Genomic DNA, 17,537 nt, shown 5'->3' with positions numbered 1-17,537 from the left:
TTTAAGCATATTTGTTACAAAATTACTCATACTTGAGTTTCAATCATGGAATGTACACCACCCTTAACCAGTGCACTTTCCCCACCACTATTGTCCCTTGTTTCCTTCCCCTTCACTCTCCTCTGCCTATGGCAGGGGCAGGCATTTTGCTCTTTTCTCTCTATCTCTCTTTTTTTTATGACACTGAGGTTTGCAAATTTTTTTATGACACCAGGGTTTGCAATATTATTAATTAAAGGGTGCCATGCATGTCACTTATCCATTTTCAGCATCCAGTTCTTGTTCAGAGTAATATGTTCCAACTATCAAAGTCATAATATACTTTTCTCTATTCTAACTGAACTCACCACTTTATGGCAAGCTTCCTATCATGGACTATCCCTCATTCCTATTTTCTCTAAATATTATTACCATATAGCCATTTACTATTCTTATATGCCACAAATGATTATTCTGTGTCTACACTTCTCCTTCTGACTCATTTCACTCAGAATAATAATCTGATGTGTTGATGTATGTACAGATGGTGCACTGTGCATGGCTTAGTGTTTTTGTGTAGTCACAAGAAACAGAAGTTGCACACCTGTACATTGTATCCACTCAAAATTGTATGATAGGCTGGATTCAAAAGAACTTTATGTTGAACTAAACTCTGTGATAGATGACACAGTAAAGATAATTTGTGAAATTCACAATTGTGATCAAATCCAGGCTATTCACCACTCTGGGTGAGAGTCTGGAAGCCCATTCCTAGCATCTTCTCCATGAAGAAGTGAAGTGGCTGTTCAGGGGAAGGGTGCTCACTCGCCTTGTTGGCAAGAGGGAAGAAGTAGTGCAGTTTCTGTGAGAGCAGAACTCTGACTTTGTACAGCCCCAGTTGGACAAGGAATGGGTAGCTAAGCATGTGTATTTTTAGACATTGTTCATTTTCTCTATGAATTTAATATTTCTCTGCAGGGGAGTTTCACAAGTAGTTTTTACAGTGAGACATAAGATGATGTGTTCAAAAAGGAATCTGATTCTGGGATAGCTGTGTCTGAGAAGGAGATATTGAAATGTTTCCACTCTTGCAAAAAATTTCTGATTGGCACTTATAATATGCAGAAAGTCATAATCTATATGAAAAACAGCATTTAAGGGCATTAGCTCACAACTTTAATAATGAGTACTCTGAACATGAGAATCCACAGAAAAGAAAACTCTGTGGAGCCACATGTGGCTCGCGAGCCACAGGTTGCTGATCACTGCTGTAGGAACACAAAATGCCTTCTGCATGCCTATATTTATTTTAGCACTATCTACAATAGCCAGAATCTGGAAACAACCCAGATGGCCGACAACAGATGAGTGGGTAGAGAAACTGTGGTACATATACACAATGAAATACTATGCAGCTATCAGAAGAGATGAGGTCATAAAATTTTCCTATACATAGATGGACATGAAAACTATTATGAGTGAAATAAGTCAGAAGGAGGGAAATAGACACAAAATAGCCTCACTCATCTATGGTTTTTTTTGGGGGAGGGTTTCACACCAGTAGTGCTCAGGGGTTACTCCTGGCTCTATGCTCAGAAATTGCCCCTGGCAGGCACAGGGAACCATATGGGATGCCAGGATTTGAACCACCGTCCTTCTGCATGAAAGGCAAACACCTTACCTCCTTGCTATCTCTCCGGCCCCTCATCTGTGGGTTTTAAGAAAAATAAAAGGCATTATTATAATAATACACAGAGACAATAAAGATGAGGGCTGGAAGGACAGCCCACGATATAAAGCTTACCACAAAGAATGGTTAGTTCAGTTGGGAAATAACTATAATGACAACTATCATAACAATGGTAGTGATTGAGAGAAATAAAATGCCTGTCTCTAAGACTGGCAGGAGGTGGGGCAGGAGGGAGACTTTGGTAGTGGGAATGTTGCACTGGTGAAGGGAGGTGTTCTTTTTTATATATACCTGAAATCCAAATACAAACATGTTTATAATTATGGTTCTTAAATAAAGATATGAATTTAAAAAAAACTAAGTACCATTAGGTCTAGCCCTTGTTTAAAAGCTATTAAAAATTGAAAAGAAAGTAGGGAAAAATCGATGGAGGGAAGAGAGATGTAGTAAGACTAATACACACAAAGGTATGATGCTAACCTCCTGAAATTTTATATTCCTGTAAATCAATGGAAACATTTAAATAAATGCAGCTTATGATGCAATTGATATTTCAATACAGATTTCAAAATATGAGGGCTGTAGCAGTGGTGCACATAATAAGGTGTCTGCCTTGCCTGCGCTAGCCTAGGACTGACTGTGGTTTGATCCCCTGATGTCCCATATGGTCCCCCAATCAAGAGCGATTTCTGAGCACATAGCCAAAAATAACCCCTGAGCATCACTGCATGTAGCCCAAAAACCAAAAAAAAAAAAAATCAAAATATGTTAGAAGAAAAATATATATTTAATACACATTTTAAACTTTATTTATTGATTTATTGATTGGTTGTTGGACTGTACCCAACTCCTGACTGGTCACTCCTGGCTCTGCACTCAGAAATTGCCCCTGGCAGGCTAGGGGATGATATGGATGCTTGGAATTAAACCAGGTTCCTCTGGGGTCGGCCACATGCAAGGCAAATGCCCTACCACTGTGCTATCTCTCCGGCCCCTTTAATGCAAATTTTTAAGAACTATAAGAACTGGTCATATATAGTACTTAAAATTTTTTTGTGGGGCTGGAGCAGTGGCACAGAGTGGTATAGCATCTGCCTTGCCAGTGCTAGCCTAGGACAGACGGCAGTTCGATCCCCCAGTGTCCCATTTGGTCCCCCAAGCCAGGGGCGATTTCTGAGCACATAGCCAGGAGTAACCCCTGAGCATCACCAGGTGTAGCCAAAACAATGCTTTTTTGGTTGAATAATTTTTTTTGTTGTTGAATAATATTGTTGCTTATACTGAAAACGTTGTGATATGCTGGGTGTCTTAAAAGTCCTCAGGGGACCCTGGCTGCTTTGATTCACAAGGGTCCACCCACATGGTTCCGTTTGAAAGTTCTAATTTTCTGTGTGGTCTGTTCCTATTTATGGTTTGGGGTCCACATCTGCAGATGTGGGAAATATTCCTGGCTCTGTGCTAAGGCTTCACTCAAGGCTAACTCCTGATTCTGTGCTTAATGGTCACTCCTGGCAAGTGCTCCTGCAACTATAAGTGTTAAGGATGGTACCATGGTCAGGCACAAGCAAGGAAAGCACCTCAAGCCCAGAACTGAATTCCAAAACCTGAATTTTGTTTTCTTAACCCCTTGTTTTAATGCTGAGAACTTTTACATTGGAACTGAGCTGAAACAAGGAATCTGATGCTCTCAAAACCATTTTTTTTCAATGTCTGTTCCAGGCAGCTCACCTACTCCAGGACAAAACTCCATGACACAAAACTCATGCACAGAATGAAGGGGTCTGCTTTACTATCTCTGCTCACACATTTCTCTTTAGCCACTTACTCTAGTTCCCAAAGGTCGATTTTATCCTGGTTGTAGCTCCTCCTCCAGGGGCTTGGGACTGCCCTCAGTACAAAGCAGTGAGTTAAAATAAAAACAAACAAAAACCTACTGAACACGCTTTCAATCATCTGATCACAGGGCACCCCTTTGGTGGATGGTCTGACAGGTCATCTCAGGGGTACAGGTATCACCCCTGGATGATGGCCATGCTGGTCTGTCCCAGGATCACCTTTTGTCTGAAGGAGGAGGGGAGGAGAATGGGGAGGAAGGAAGGAAAAGAAAGAAGAGGAGAGAGACAGAGAGAGAAGGAGAGAGAGAGAGAGAGAGAGAGAGAGAGAGAGAGAGAGAGAGAGAGAGAGAGAGAGAGAGAGAGAGAGAGAGAGAGAGACCCACCAAGCAGGAGCCAGGGGCCTTGCAAGAACTGAAATCTTTTGCCAACCACCAGCAAAGTGAATATGGAGAGTTCCTCAGCCCCAAAAGAACCTTAAGATACTGCTCAGTCTTTAGTCAAGCCAACTAGTCTTTAGTCTTTAGTTTAAGTCACAGCTCTTAGAAGATCTGAGAACCCCCCAACCACAGGGCTTCACTCAGAAACTGTGAGATAACCAATGTGTGTTGCTTTAAGCCACTCTGGTGACTTTGGGTGGGTTTTTTTTTAGGGGGGCATTACATGTCAGTGACTAAACCTCAGTAAAATCAAGGAGCATTCTCAAGAAACAAAACCCAGAATTTATACTGTACACCTAAGCCAATATTTTTACTGATTTTATTGATAGTTCATGGAAAAGACAATGAAATGCTGAGCATTTTCTAATTTAGTAGAAAGTCAAAAACCATATCACAACTCAGCTTCTACAAAGAAGCATAACATTTTATTTCTCAGAGATCTCTGTAAGTTCAGGTTTTCAAGAGTTTCTTTCAGGTTTAAGTCAATTATAGCTTAACTATAATTCTTTTTTTTTAATTTTTAATTTTTAATTATGAGAACAATGATGCAAAGAGGACAAGGTAAAGTTACAGTGAAAGAACAATCGCCCATAAACAAAGTTCTCAGAAGAAATCCCCTTGCTGACGCCTAAATATTGAACTTACAGTCAAAAAAAAATTAAGAAAAATAAGGCAGAACCCATGTACAATTACTTTGCCCACAAGTCCCCAGATTGTAGTACATTATAACATTTCTTAGCAGTACACAAAGCAATGTAAAGCCATGAGACTTATGTGACTCCTTAACTTTGAAGGCATAGTATTTTTATATATTCATGCACATACATATTAGTTTAAGTTAACATCAAAAGTTTAAGAGGTATTTTTTGGGTTATTCAAAAGGGCACAGTAAAAACGTTGTTAGAGTGGCAAATATTGTTTGCATAGGCCCACCAAAATATGGGGGTCATAGAAAGGAATAGCCTTGGTCTAAATACAAGGAGACCCTACCCCTGAAGTTTCCTGGCATAAGACCAACTCTAGGCTCCAGGCAAATTAGTTTATTCAATCCAAGTCATTGTCTGTAGTGCCAATAGTTTTATTTTTCATGCAGTCCTATTGTTGGCATCAGGTTTCTGTATTAAAGATCCTGGAATCTGCACATCCTACATTGAAGTCAGGCTGGTGTGGAGTATCCTCTAGTTTCACCTCACAATTAAGGGGCAATACAGCAAGCCCTGTCCAGTAAGGAGGTCATTGTTCTTGTTAAGTCTTTTCAGTGTTAAGGGAAGTCTCTTTTGAGTAGATCAATGTCAGAGCAGCTGTAGGGTCTTCCCTGGTAGAGGATTGCCTCCAGGTGATGTTATAGACAACCTTGGATGTTTTGTAGATGTCTTCTCTAGATCAGGGGTGCATGAAGAATGCCCATTCTTGTGAGGCCTGTGCCAGGTCTTTAAGTCAATGTTCAGGGTGTAAGGTCCCATTGCACTACAAGATTTGTGTGTTCCCATCTCTATTAGATAAGAACTTATTGGTTTGACTTTAATTCTAAAAATGCTGTTTTCTACATACACACAAAGGAGAAATAATTATTGAGCAAAGTTTTTCAAAATAAAAATTTAGTTTGATCAGGGGATAGAAAAATCTTGGAGATGTTAAAACCATATCAAAATAATAACTGCATTCAAAGTAAGTATAATGGACATTTTACTAGTTTAAGTAACAAAAAGTGTAGCAATTAACCCACTGCATAGTTTAAGGATGATTTTGCAATTTGTTTGTGAAAAATTCAGAACAATTTTATGAGAAAAATCATGTAAATAGGATTCAGGATTACAATCCTCTTTATTTTGACAGTATTTAATCATCAGATCCTGAATTTAATGATATAAATTTATTATCCTTGAATATTGAAAATGTTAAAGTTTACTTTTGTTCATTAATTCTTAAGACTGATTAAGAATGTTCTTACCACTCAGTAAAAACAAATTCCATTACTTCTCTGTAAAATGTATGTGCCAGGATTTACTGGCAAGGCAGGGTAATCATCAGGGTTTATCTAACAATTGTATTTTCTTTATGGAAATGCCATTCAATCACAACCACATTTCAGGGTAAAATAGTCCACATGTTTTTAAGTAGTCTTCTGGAAAGGGCTTAATACTTTTTTTAATTTAAAAGGGGCTTTTGGAGGAGCATAGAATAAATAAGGACATACTTAAGGCAAGTGTGGTAAGGAAGAACATTCTCTTGGTCTGATGACATATGCTATTGTGTGCAAGAAAAACATCGATGCTGTGTTGATATTTGCTTGGAAAGTAGAAATTCTTCCATCACTTCCAAAAAATACCTTCCATCAACATCTGAGTTTTCCAAAAGTAGTCTTCCTTTTTTTTTATTCACTCAACTACAACTTACTTTCTGAACTTAACAGATTTTCCATACCTGTACATGAGTACACTATAAAATGTACCCTGAAGTATGGCCAAAATGGAAAACATTCTGTATGTTTGTCAGATCTTCAAATTCTATACATGTTCTTGTATGTAACACAGAGACAAGGTGCAAGTGAAAACTGCTCCAAGGCAGTTATGGAAAAAAATCAACAGGAACCTTTGGAACCAAACTTGTTATGACATTGAAGAAGGTTTTTCATAAATATTCATGAATGTCATAGCTTTATCAAGTCAAACTTTAACAAGTCAAACTTAGACATGGTAGTATTTAAGTAGTGACACCAATTCTACATTAGACCTAACAACATTAGGGCAAAACAGAAAATGGTTGAGGCTAACAATCCAAAAATCTGATTTTAACTATTTTCCCATCAGGGTATGCCCAGAGCTTAAAAAAAGGCAGACTGAAAGACTGATATGTTAGTCACCTATTGTATGCACCATCTATATAGAACTAGAAGTGAACTCAGGGAGTAAAATGGCCAGACAGCTAACCAGAAGAGGAGGAAGAGAAGACAAGTAAGGACTGTGATTTGCTTACAAATTGGATATTTCAACACAAAATCATATAACTGTTTTGAATTTGGCAAACTAAAAAATTTAGACACAATAATGTGTGTGTTTATTTCCAGTTCCTACTACTTCTACACCAGACTGAACATGATCAAAATTTCACCTTCTATGTCCAATCTTAAAATATTTTGCTTAGAAGATTCGTAGCTTGTTCATATAGTTATAACATCACTAGCTAGTACTGGCCTAAATTTTAGTTTGATGAACATGTCAAAATCTGGATGACATTGTAACAGGAAGAATTTCAGAAGCCCTCTTTGCTGCTGAACTGGAGAGCAAATTCTTTGGTGGCTTGTATACTTGCTTCTCCTAAGACAGATGTTGAAGACCACACAGCTGTTCTGAAGTCAGGTAATAAGTACCAGTGTTTGGGTGAGATTCAACAGCTGACTTTAGAGCAGTTGACTGGAATATGTAGACCAATACTAGTTGGGATGGGAAGTGAGCTAAAAGGTCAACTGCTATTTCAGAAGCAGAATAAAGAGGTAATGGTTAGGGAAAAGAAAGCCCAACTTTTCCCCACAATAGACTTGATTCTTTGCTGTCAGTTTCTGTGTGTGTGTGTGTGTGTGTGTGTGTGTGTTTGTGTGTGTGTGTGTGTGTGTGTGTGCCTTATCCAGCAGTCAATAAAGTTTTTATCCTTAGCTTCCCCAGTCCCTCCTGAAAGCCCTTGCTCCTACCATCTGCACCCAGGGTTTTCAGGAGAGAGTATTACTACAACCACCATCTTGATTCCACATTTAAGAAGCAAAAAGTGAGCAGACATAGGTCTTTGAATTTTGTCTGGTTGGCCTGACTTAAACTCTGTTCATATTTAGCCTCTAAATTTGGGGAAGATTTGGAAAGAACTTATTCTTTTTGAACAGCTAGCATCACTCTGTCATTGGCTGCTGGGCCCACTTCTGACTCCAGAGAAGTCTCTTTTTCCCCTTTGGAAACTTGTACCTATCAAGATTGTTTTTGGATGCAAATGAGAGAAAACTCAAGCCACCCTGGCTGAAGAAAATAAGATTTTCAGCTCATTTAGCTGGATGGCTCATTGGACACAGCAGGAGGGACTGGATTTCCTCCTGTTCATGATGGTTTCATTTTTAGGAATTTTGGCTGGGAGGTGCCATTCTCAAGGAAAACTAGGTCCAGAAGTATCTCATTTCCAAATGGTTCTTTGATAGCAGATTCAAATGCCCCTAAAAGTGCTGTTAGTCTAGAGGTAACTTTTAAATCACCTTATTATATGTGATAATCAAATTTATATGTCAATCCCAGTATTTGTTACTCACATAAAAACAATTTCTTGGTGTAGTCACAAGGTATTTTTATTGCAACACCTTGGTTAACAACAGTATAAAGATTGATGCTTTATACTAGATGGGTTTCTATGTCACAAAATCCCAGAGTGTCACTGAGTCTCCTCTCACCACTTTCCAGTTTCCTTTCACAGTACTGCTGATAGTTTTTCAGGGTTTGGGAAGACCTAATTTGTAATGTAAAAATAAAATGGAGGGGACAGAGCAATAATACAGTGTGAAGGGTGCTTGCTTTGCACATGGTTGACCCCAGTTTAATTCCCAGAGCTTCATATAGTCCCTTGAGCATTGCAGGAGTAATCCTTGAGCATAGAGCCAGCAGTAATCCCTGAGCACCATCCAAGTATGAGGAAAAAAGAAAGGAAAAAAGATGGAGGAGGAGGAGGAGGAGGAGGAGGAAGAAGAAGAGGAGGTGGATATCAAATGTTTTAATGATCTAGGTTTTAGTTTGTTTGTTTAGGGGTTTTTGTTTGTTTGTTTGTTTGTTAGGGGTTTTTGTTTGTTTGTTTTGGACCACACCCAGCAGTATTCAGGGATTATTCCTGGCTCTGAAAGTACTCCTGGCAGGCTCAGGAGACCATATAAGATGCCAGGGATAGAACCCAGGTTGGCACCATGCAAAGCAAATGCCCTAACTGCTGTGTATTGTTTCAGCTCCAAACCCTAAGCTTAAATTTTCTCTCCACCGGTGAGAAGGGTCACTAAGAAAATGACTATTTGGGGCCCAAAGAGATAGCACAGTGGCGTTTGCCTTGCAAGCAGCCGATCCAGGACCAAAGGTGGTTAGTTTGAATCCCGGTGTCCCATATGGTCCCCCATGCCTGCCAGGAGCTATTTCTGAGCAGACATCCAGGAGTAACCCCTGAGCACCGCCGGATGTGGCCCAAAAAACAAAAAAACAAAAAAAAAGAAAATGACTATTTGGAGATTTAGGGAAGAGAATACTTTAGCACAATGAGTGTTTTACTACTGCTAGTAAATATAGTGATGCAGGTTAAGCTCCCAATGTGGTTTTGAGAACATGGTTAATTTTTCTGTTCTTTTTTTTGTTTTTCACCTTGCCAGGCACATTTTATTTTTTATTTTTTTTGTAATGGTTTTTATTTTTTTTTTCAAACAGAAAAAGCCATTTTAATCACACATATACATTCATAGGACTTTAAACAAAATGTAATATAAAATATAAAAAAAAACCAAAACCCCACAACAAAAAAAAATTGCATTTACTTGTAAACTGCTTAACAGCTGGTGGGTTGGCTGACAGGGCTGCCCAAGAAAAGCAAAAGCAGATATAATGAGGTACATTTTCAATGAATGACCACCACAGATCATGTGAACTGCTCTAGCAGCCCAGTCACCTGTTCCCCAATCTCGCCTCCTTAGAGACAAACCAGGGCAGTCCTCCCATGAATTGAGGGCTCCAGCTATATCATAAGCACCTCAAAGAACAGACAAAACAAACAAACCAACAAAAAAAAAACTGAAGCAAACAAACAAAAATCACGCCATGGTCTTGAATTAAGAAACATGGTATAGTACATAACGAAAGAGAAGAAAGGAAGAAAAAAAAAATAAATATAATTGGGGACAACACTTTCAATAATCGCACCCAAACAGAAAAATCGACCAAAATAGATAAATAAATCAAAAATAATAATAACAATAATAAATAAAGGTAATATATATATTTATATAAAAAATAACCAAGATTTTGTGCTTTTTGTATTTGTTTTTTCCCTCCTGCCCTGGCACAGTAAATATTGGGGTCATTCGAAAAGGAATTCACTTGGCCTAAGAGATATGGGGTTTCTCTGTCCTTGGAGCATACTGTCATGGGATCAACTCTAGACTTTGCTCATGATCAGGATCCTTTACTTTCCCGATGGTGTTTTGTTTTGTTTTGTTTTGTTTTGTTTTGGTGTGTGGAAGACTTCTGCTCTATGTTTAGAGGTCTCAGTATCTGCACAGATCCTGAGGTGGGACTTATGATGAAGTCAGTCTTTGTGGTTCTAGAGGTTCTGGTACCTCAGAAATGACACTGAGAACATGGTTAATAAATGTCAATTACCATGTTCAGCCCAAGAACATAAGAGAATCTCAGTAATGTTGGTTTTCTCAATTTCCCTTAATTCTTCCTTTCCTTTATCCATAGCCTTGATTTTTATTCTTAATTTATTTGATTCAGAAACTACCTGAATTCAGGTTTCTCAAGTAACTTTTGAGAAAGCATACTCTGAAGACTGCAGCTTTTCTCTCTCATAAGAATAATACCCAGAAGGAGAAGAAGCAATACTAGTTAACCATTGGGGCTGGAATTCCATGAATCAATCAACCAATCAATCAATCAATCACCCAAGACTAATTGCTCTCATATCCTACCTACTCATCACACCAAGGAGTTGGCTAATTACTTGTTAGGTCTAGCTTATAACAAATTTCCCTTCATCTGCCAACTTAGTGACACCAAAAACCCATCAGAAGGGATTTGTTCATGATATTGTCCATATGTTGGGTTGGTTGTTTTGTTGTTGTTGTTGTTTTTGTTTTGATGCTTTATGCTCAATGGGTTTCTGCACTCAGAACTTGCTCCTGGAAGGGACTATATGGGATGTCAGAATTCAAACCACCATCCATCTTGAATCAGCTGCATGCAAGGCAAATACCCTACTGCTGTGCTATCTCTCTGGCCCCTGTCCATAGATCCTTTAAAAAGAAAAATCTCACAGGCCAGAGCAGTGACACAGCTGTAGGGTGTTTGCCTTGCATGCAGCTGACCTAGGACAGACCACAGTTCGATCCCCTGGCGTCCCACATGGTCCCCAAGCCAGGAGCGATTTCTGAGCACATAGCCAGGAGTAACCCCTGAGTGTCACCAGATGTAGCCCAAAAACCAAAAGAAAAAAAAAATCTCTTTGCAAATTTTATTCAATCTCTCTGATCTGTAATTCTGTCCTTTACCCCTCTGAACACTGGACAATCTTCTTCCATGCTTGTTTCCTAGCTCCTCTCCTGTTTCCCATGGCTTCCCAATGATTGCTAGAGTGGCTCAGTAAATAGAGCCAGATTCGGGTTTCTCCTCCTTGAGATGTAGCCGAGCAAGGGGTTTGAAATCATCAGAGCAGTAAAGTACCTACTAGTTTGCTCCTGCTCCCTAGACTTCAGATCACTCTGATATTTATGCCCAACTTCCCCAGTTCAATGACTTGGCAGAAATGGAAGCTCAGAGTTCTTAAATGTTTCAAGAATCACATCTAGTTCTCCCTCTTCAGAAGGACCTGTACCTAATCATCAGTGGAGGAGCCAAAGGCTTGATGGTCAGCATGACACACAGAAACACATGATTTTTACTCTAGGAATTTTCTCACAATGGTGATGAGATAGGTAGATGGCCAAAGCTAGAGTGATGTATATATCACCTGAATTACAAAGTCACATAAAATGTGATCTGAGCCATCTTCTTGGTAAAAGAATGTTCTCTTATGCAGAGCTCACCACTTCATTGAACTGACACCTACCTTGTGTATAAACTACGTAATTTCTTGTTGAAAGTGCTAGCACATGTTAAAAATATTAAACACCCCAAGAAATGAGAACACTTAAGTCAGAGACTTTGGTATAACTGGTTGGACCCTACAGAATTCAGGATGAGGGACCAAGTGAGCAATGGATAACTTCCAGCAGGTTATAATATATTTGCAAAATGCAATAGCATCTATGTCATGATAGTTTACAATTGCCACGGCAACTCCTGACCACAATCAAGTATGGTCAGAATCTGAGTTGTACCTTGACTCCAGGAAATATTTATTCCAAAGTTTTTCTCCTTCACGGAAACATATTCCACCCTAATTTGCCCTATTTCTGAAACTAAATAAACTGAAATTTTGTGTAGAAATGGTGTTGCTCTCTCTAGAGTATGCCTGTTCTCTGATTCTTAGAGGTGTGTTATTCCTTAATACATCTTTTCTCTTTAGTTCTCTGAATTATCCTTGAATTCTTTCCTGCACAATGAATTCGACACCCAACGAAGGCCTAGTGGCTATAAGATCATCAATGAATGTTTACTTTGGGGATGATCCAAAGCCCACCTATGCCCATTATTACCTAATAATTAAATATTGCTACTTTGATATGTTTAATAATCTTAAATTAACAAGGGCATCTTTCCTTTTCTTTCTTTTTTTTTCTTTGTTTTTTTTTTGGTCACACCTGGCAACGCTCAGGGGTTACTCCTGGCTCTATGCTCAGAATCCCTCCTGGCAGGCACAGGGGACCATATGGGATGCTGGGATTCGAACCACCATCCTTCTGCATGAAAGGCAAAGTCTTACCTCCATGCTATCTCTCCAGCCCCAAAGGGCATCTTTTCTTAATGAAAAGAACCTGGACTGTCTTCGCTTACTTATTTTATTCTGTTTTTTATTCTCTTCCACATAACTAATGGTGTTATGTCTTATTTCATAATCAAACTTCATAAAAATTTTATAAAACAAACAAGATTAAAGCCTAATTTGAATGAGAGCTTGAAATCTTAGGGTAACATACTAGAAGTTAAGTGAGAAAAGAGTATTTAGTTCTTATATTTAAATCGGTACACTCAGCAAAGCATTGAAGCTGCTTTTCCGCAAATAGTTACCTGAGTTCCAGACCCAGTTACCTGAGGAGATTTAAATAAAGGATACAAGATACAAGCACTATTCTAAGAAAATTTCTCCATTACTCCTTGGAACCTCTCAAAACTGCAAAGTAGCCAGATGAAAATATGCTTTAAATTTACCCATCACATAAAGAACTCAAGCCAAATTTTGTAACCTGAATACCATCGTTTCAGAGGCAGTGAGAGTGCAGGGGAAAAACAACTTAGAAAGAGGATTAAAGTGTCAGTAACAGTAGGTCGTAATAGCAGTAACATTTAGCATTTGGGACTCAATCATAAGCAAACTTTGTGGAGGGTGCACTCTCAAACATTGCTTAGAATGCTTGGAAATACTGTGATGGAACTGGTGAATGTGTGTGGTGGGGAGTGCCAGTTGCATGTGAGGCATGCACATTAATCCCCGTATAACCTCTGGTCTGGAGAAACAAACTTTCTTTCTTAAAAATTGAGAGGAAAACCAAATGTTTCTAGCAGACAGGAAATCCAGACAGCATCTTCCTTGTCAAGACTTCAAATCCTGCAAGAGTGGAGCTCTCAATCAGGTCCCTGGCATTTAGGGCCAAGCCCTGATTCTTACCTTTTCCAGCTGAATTCACATGGGATTCAAACAAACCTCGGTCACACAGAACCCCCAAATTTCTGGCTTCCCTGTGTGAAAACTTGCACCCATAATCTTGAAGGAAAATGGAAAGGAAACTTCCACCTGCCTCCCTCAAATGTGCAGTGGAAGTCAGGGGCCACAAAGCTTTTATGTTCTCTGTGAGAAGCCTTCACTAGGTAAAGATCCTCCATCTGGGGTTGGTGCCTTCATGGAAGAGTGGGGAATTTTGAAGTTTAAGGGAAGACCCCAGAAGCAAAGATTCATTCATGTCTCTGAATAGTATTTAGACTGTGTTTGCATAGTCAACTCTTTCCTGAACTCTAGATGAGGAGCAAGGTTCCTCTTATATGTTTTTGTTTGGGGGTGCCCATCTGGAGGTACTTTGGTATTACTCCTGGCAGTGTTCAGGGGGTTGTTTGGAGTGTCACGGATTGGACCTTGGTTGGCTCAGTCAGGCAGGTCATGCTATCTCAATTGTCTCTACTTTTATGGGTAGGAAGCTGAGAAGCTGTAATTATGGTTGTCTGGAAACTTTCCTACTGGAAATACTTGAAACTCACGATAATACAAAGAGTGTGAGTGCCATCACCCCACCACTTACAACACAGGCTGTGCCTCTAATGAATGGATAGATTGTTGATGACTCTCAGGCACACTTTATTTAGCACCTACTGAGGGCTATATACTTGCTTTAGTTTGGGGACCACACTCAAGGGTGTCCAGGACTACTCCTGTACATTGCTGAGACACCCTCAGCACCAGGGAATAACTTGGGTCTCTTTGTACCCAACCTCAGCCAGTCCAGAAAAGGCACACACTTTTTTTTATTAATTTTTTATTTTGAATTATGAGAACAAAAGATGCAAAGAAAGAGGACAAGGTAAAGTTACAGTGGAAGGACAATCACCCATAACATAATTCTCAGAAGAAGTCCCCTTGCCGATATCTTAACTTTGAACTTTCAGCCAAAGAACGTTAAGATAAAATAAAACAGAATCCATGTGTGATTATTTTGTCCCTCGAGTCCCCAGATTGTAGCACATTATAATATTTCTTAACAGCACACAAGGCAATCTAAAGCCATCAAACTTACATAACTCCTTTAACATTAGAGGCATAGTATTTTTTATATTTCCATGTACATGAATATTAGCTTAAGTTAACCTCAAATTTTAAGTGGGTGCGTTTTAAGGATTAGAGTCAAAAGAGCACAGTAAAAACGGTGTTAGAGTGGCAATTGTTGTTTGCATAGGCCCACCAAAATATGAGAGGCATGGAAAGGAATAACCTTGGCCTAAATACAAAGAGATCCTACCCCTGAAGTTTCCTGGCATAAGACCAGCTCTAGGCTTCAGGCAAGTTATCGTCTGATCCAAGACATTGTCCGTAGTGCCAACACACTTTTCACACAGTCTCTGTTGTTGGTATCATGTTTCTGTATTAAAGATTCTGGAATCTGCATGTCCTACATTGAAGTCATGATGTGGAGTGTCTTCTCGTTTCACCTCACCATGAAAGGGCAATGCAGGAAGCCCTTTCCTGTAAGCAGGTTGTTGTTAAGTCTTCTCAGTGTTAAGGGAAGTCTCTTTTGAGCAGGACGATGTCTGAGCAGTGGTAGGGTCTTCCGTGGTAGAGGATTGCTTCCAGGTGATGTTATAGACAAGCCTCACAATTAAGGGGCAATACAGCAAGCCCTGTCCAGTAAGCAGGTCATTGTTCTTGTTGTCTTCTCAGTGTTAAGGGGTGTTTATTTTGAGTAGATAGATGTCATGGCAGCTGTAGGGGCTTCCCTGGTACAGGAATAAGGCACACACCTTTTACATGATCAGCTATTCTTCCACATGGACCAACCCTATTTCCAAACAGCAGGTTCATCTTTAAAAGCCTGGTTTTTGTTGTTGTTGTTGTTGTTGTTTGAGCCAGAGTGATAGTACAGAAGGTTGGATGCTTGACTTGCACGTAGCAGGCCCAGGTTGCATCTCTGGTTTCCTAAACAATCTCCTGAGCACCCACTTGGGATAATTTCAAAGTTCAGAATTAGAAAAAATGACTGAGCATTGCCAGGTGTGGCCCAAAACATTAAGGCTATTTTCTCTTCATCTTTGAAACTCCTTTGGTTCCAGAAAAGAGGACTCTGACTCTTATCCACAACCCCATGTCTGTTAACTCTAATCTTCTCAGCAATGATATCAGACTTTGACTAGAACAAAAATTACATTTTACATCATTATCATTTTCTAAGAATCCTTTGCTATGCCCTGTGATAGTCTCTGACTTCCATTTATTTCCCGGGTGATGTCAGGACCTTTTATTAAATAAGCATTCTGAGGTGTACTTGGTAATTTTAACCATATATTGGTTTTTGAGTCATGATGGCAGCGCTCAGGGTTTACTCCTGACTCAACACGCAGAAATCGCTCAGGGGACCATATGGAATGCCGGGATTCAAACCACCGTCCGTCCTTCTGCATGCAAGGCAAGCATACTACCTCCATAATATCTCTCTGGCCCCCCAACCCACATTTTGGGAAGAGTCTGCAGGGCTCTGAGTGGTTCTAATTGTTCAGAATTTATCTCCAACAGCAGGATCTTGCCCAGATTTCCCCTTTAGAGGGTTTTGGTTTTTGTGTCTCACATCTTCATTCTGAGGCTTAGCAACCTCCAAGCTCCTTTTAGGAGCTAGTGTGTATAAAACAAGTCAATTAAATGCTTGAAAAAATATCTTCTCTTTACATTTGAATGAATGATATCCAATGAATTAAACATTATACAAAGGTTTCCACTATGATATATTATTATAAATTATAGTATAGAAATTGTATACACTATCTCATATTCTGAAATCATGTTATTCTGTCTGATTATGGATATAGAATTAAATAATTTGATGTAATCTATATTTTCATATAAAACTATCACAAACAGAATTTTATTAATTGTTGTATTGCATTATTAATTAATAGTTTATGAATGAATAATTATTGTTGCGTTATTAATTGTTATATTGCTTATTGACATAGGGACTGGAAAATTGTCAGAGTAACCTTGGAGGTTCCTGAATGCTTTGGGATGAGAAACACCACAGCCTCAACCTCCAGTATTGAACCACTGGCCTGACTGGTCAAGAATCTCAAGCAGGGATCCTCTGCACAGCACCTGGGAGGACCCTGAAATTATATATTGTATATTAATTGTAGATTTCACTGAAAATATTATTCTATATATCTCCTCACTTGCACTTGTATTCTACTGCCAAATAATATAATGCTATTTGATTTCCCATTCATTTATTCAATATGTTATTTTTGCCTTCTAAAAATTTGGGTAGGAAGGGATCTTCTTATTTATACCTTGGGGTTCTAATGTTTCTTCCTGACGTGCTAGAGGGGGTTTCATCCAATGCATGTGATAAACACATTTTGGCCTGGAGGTTTCATTCCTTATTTTGGAAATATTTGGGAGGAAAAAGGCAAGAAAATACAGGTAGCCTGAATGGAAATACCTAGACTAGTCAGGAAGCGAAGAGCAGCAGAATGAAAGGATCTGGTAAATGACTGCTGCCAAATATCCCTGGGCTCAGTCTGTTGCTTATTTCTCATTGTTACGGGACATATCCAATTGTGCTTAGTGTGCTGGGGGTCACTACTGGTCATGTTCAGAGGACCATCAGGTGCCAGTGATTGAACCTGGGTCTCCCACATACAAAGCATGTGCTAAGCCCATTGAACAATATCTCCACCATCTAGTATTCAGTTTTTAAGGGCTGAATATAAGTTTTTAAGGGAATATGAGAATAAGGGAAGGTGTGGTCAATGAATCCTCAAAGATTTATCTAGTTCATTCCTGAAGAATCTTTCTGGCTTCTTTTGTGACTAATGGGGTTCACTCTGGGGCTTTCTAGAAACTATGGCGAGGTCCCCAGCAACAACAAATTAGGACATAAATTGAAATGCTACTTTAAACATTTATTTGATACATTTATGTGTTTTGTTTTTGCTTTTGTTGTTTTTTTTTTCATTTGGG

At 39.1% G+C, this 17,537-nt stretch overlaps 1 protein-coding gene across 1 annotated transcript in view; it reads right to left on the bottom strand.

Annotated features, from left to right (window-relative positions):
• IGSF10 (immunoglobulin superfamily member 10) overlaps positions 1 to 17,113 on the bottom strand; it is an 84,296-nt gene extending 67,183 nt beyond the window's left edge. Inside the window, exons 1-2 of the mRNA XM_049785515.1 lie at positions 17,017 to 17,113; positions 12,852 to 12,913 (exon numbers count right to left, since the gene is read on the bottom strand). Of these exons, the coding sequence (XP_049641472.1) occupies positions 12,852 to 12,913; positions 17,017 to 17,113 (159 nt within the window). The remainder of the gene's footprint in view (positions 1 to 12,851; positions 12,914 to 17,016) is intronic.
• Between the last annotated feature and the right edge of the window lie 424 nt (positions 17,114 to 17,537).

Source organism: Suncus etruscus, chromosome 13, assembly GCF_024139225.1.
Source record: "Suncus etruscus isolate mSunEtr1 chromosome 13, mSunEtr1.pri.cur, whole genome shotgun sequence".
Classification (NCBI taxonomy): domain Eukaryota; kingdom Metazoa; phylum Chordata; class Mammalia; order Eulipotyphla; family Soricidae; genus Suncus; species Suncus etruscus.
Note: the sequence above shows the minus strand (reverse complement) of the source record. Positions and strands in the feature narration are given on the sequence as shown.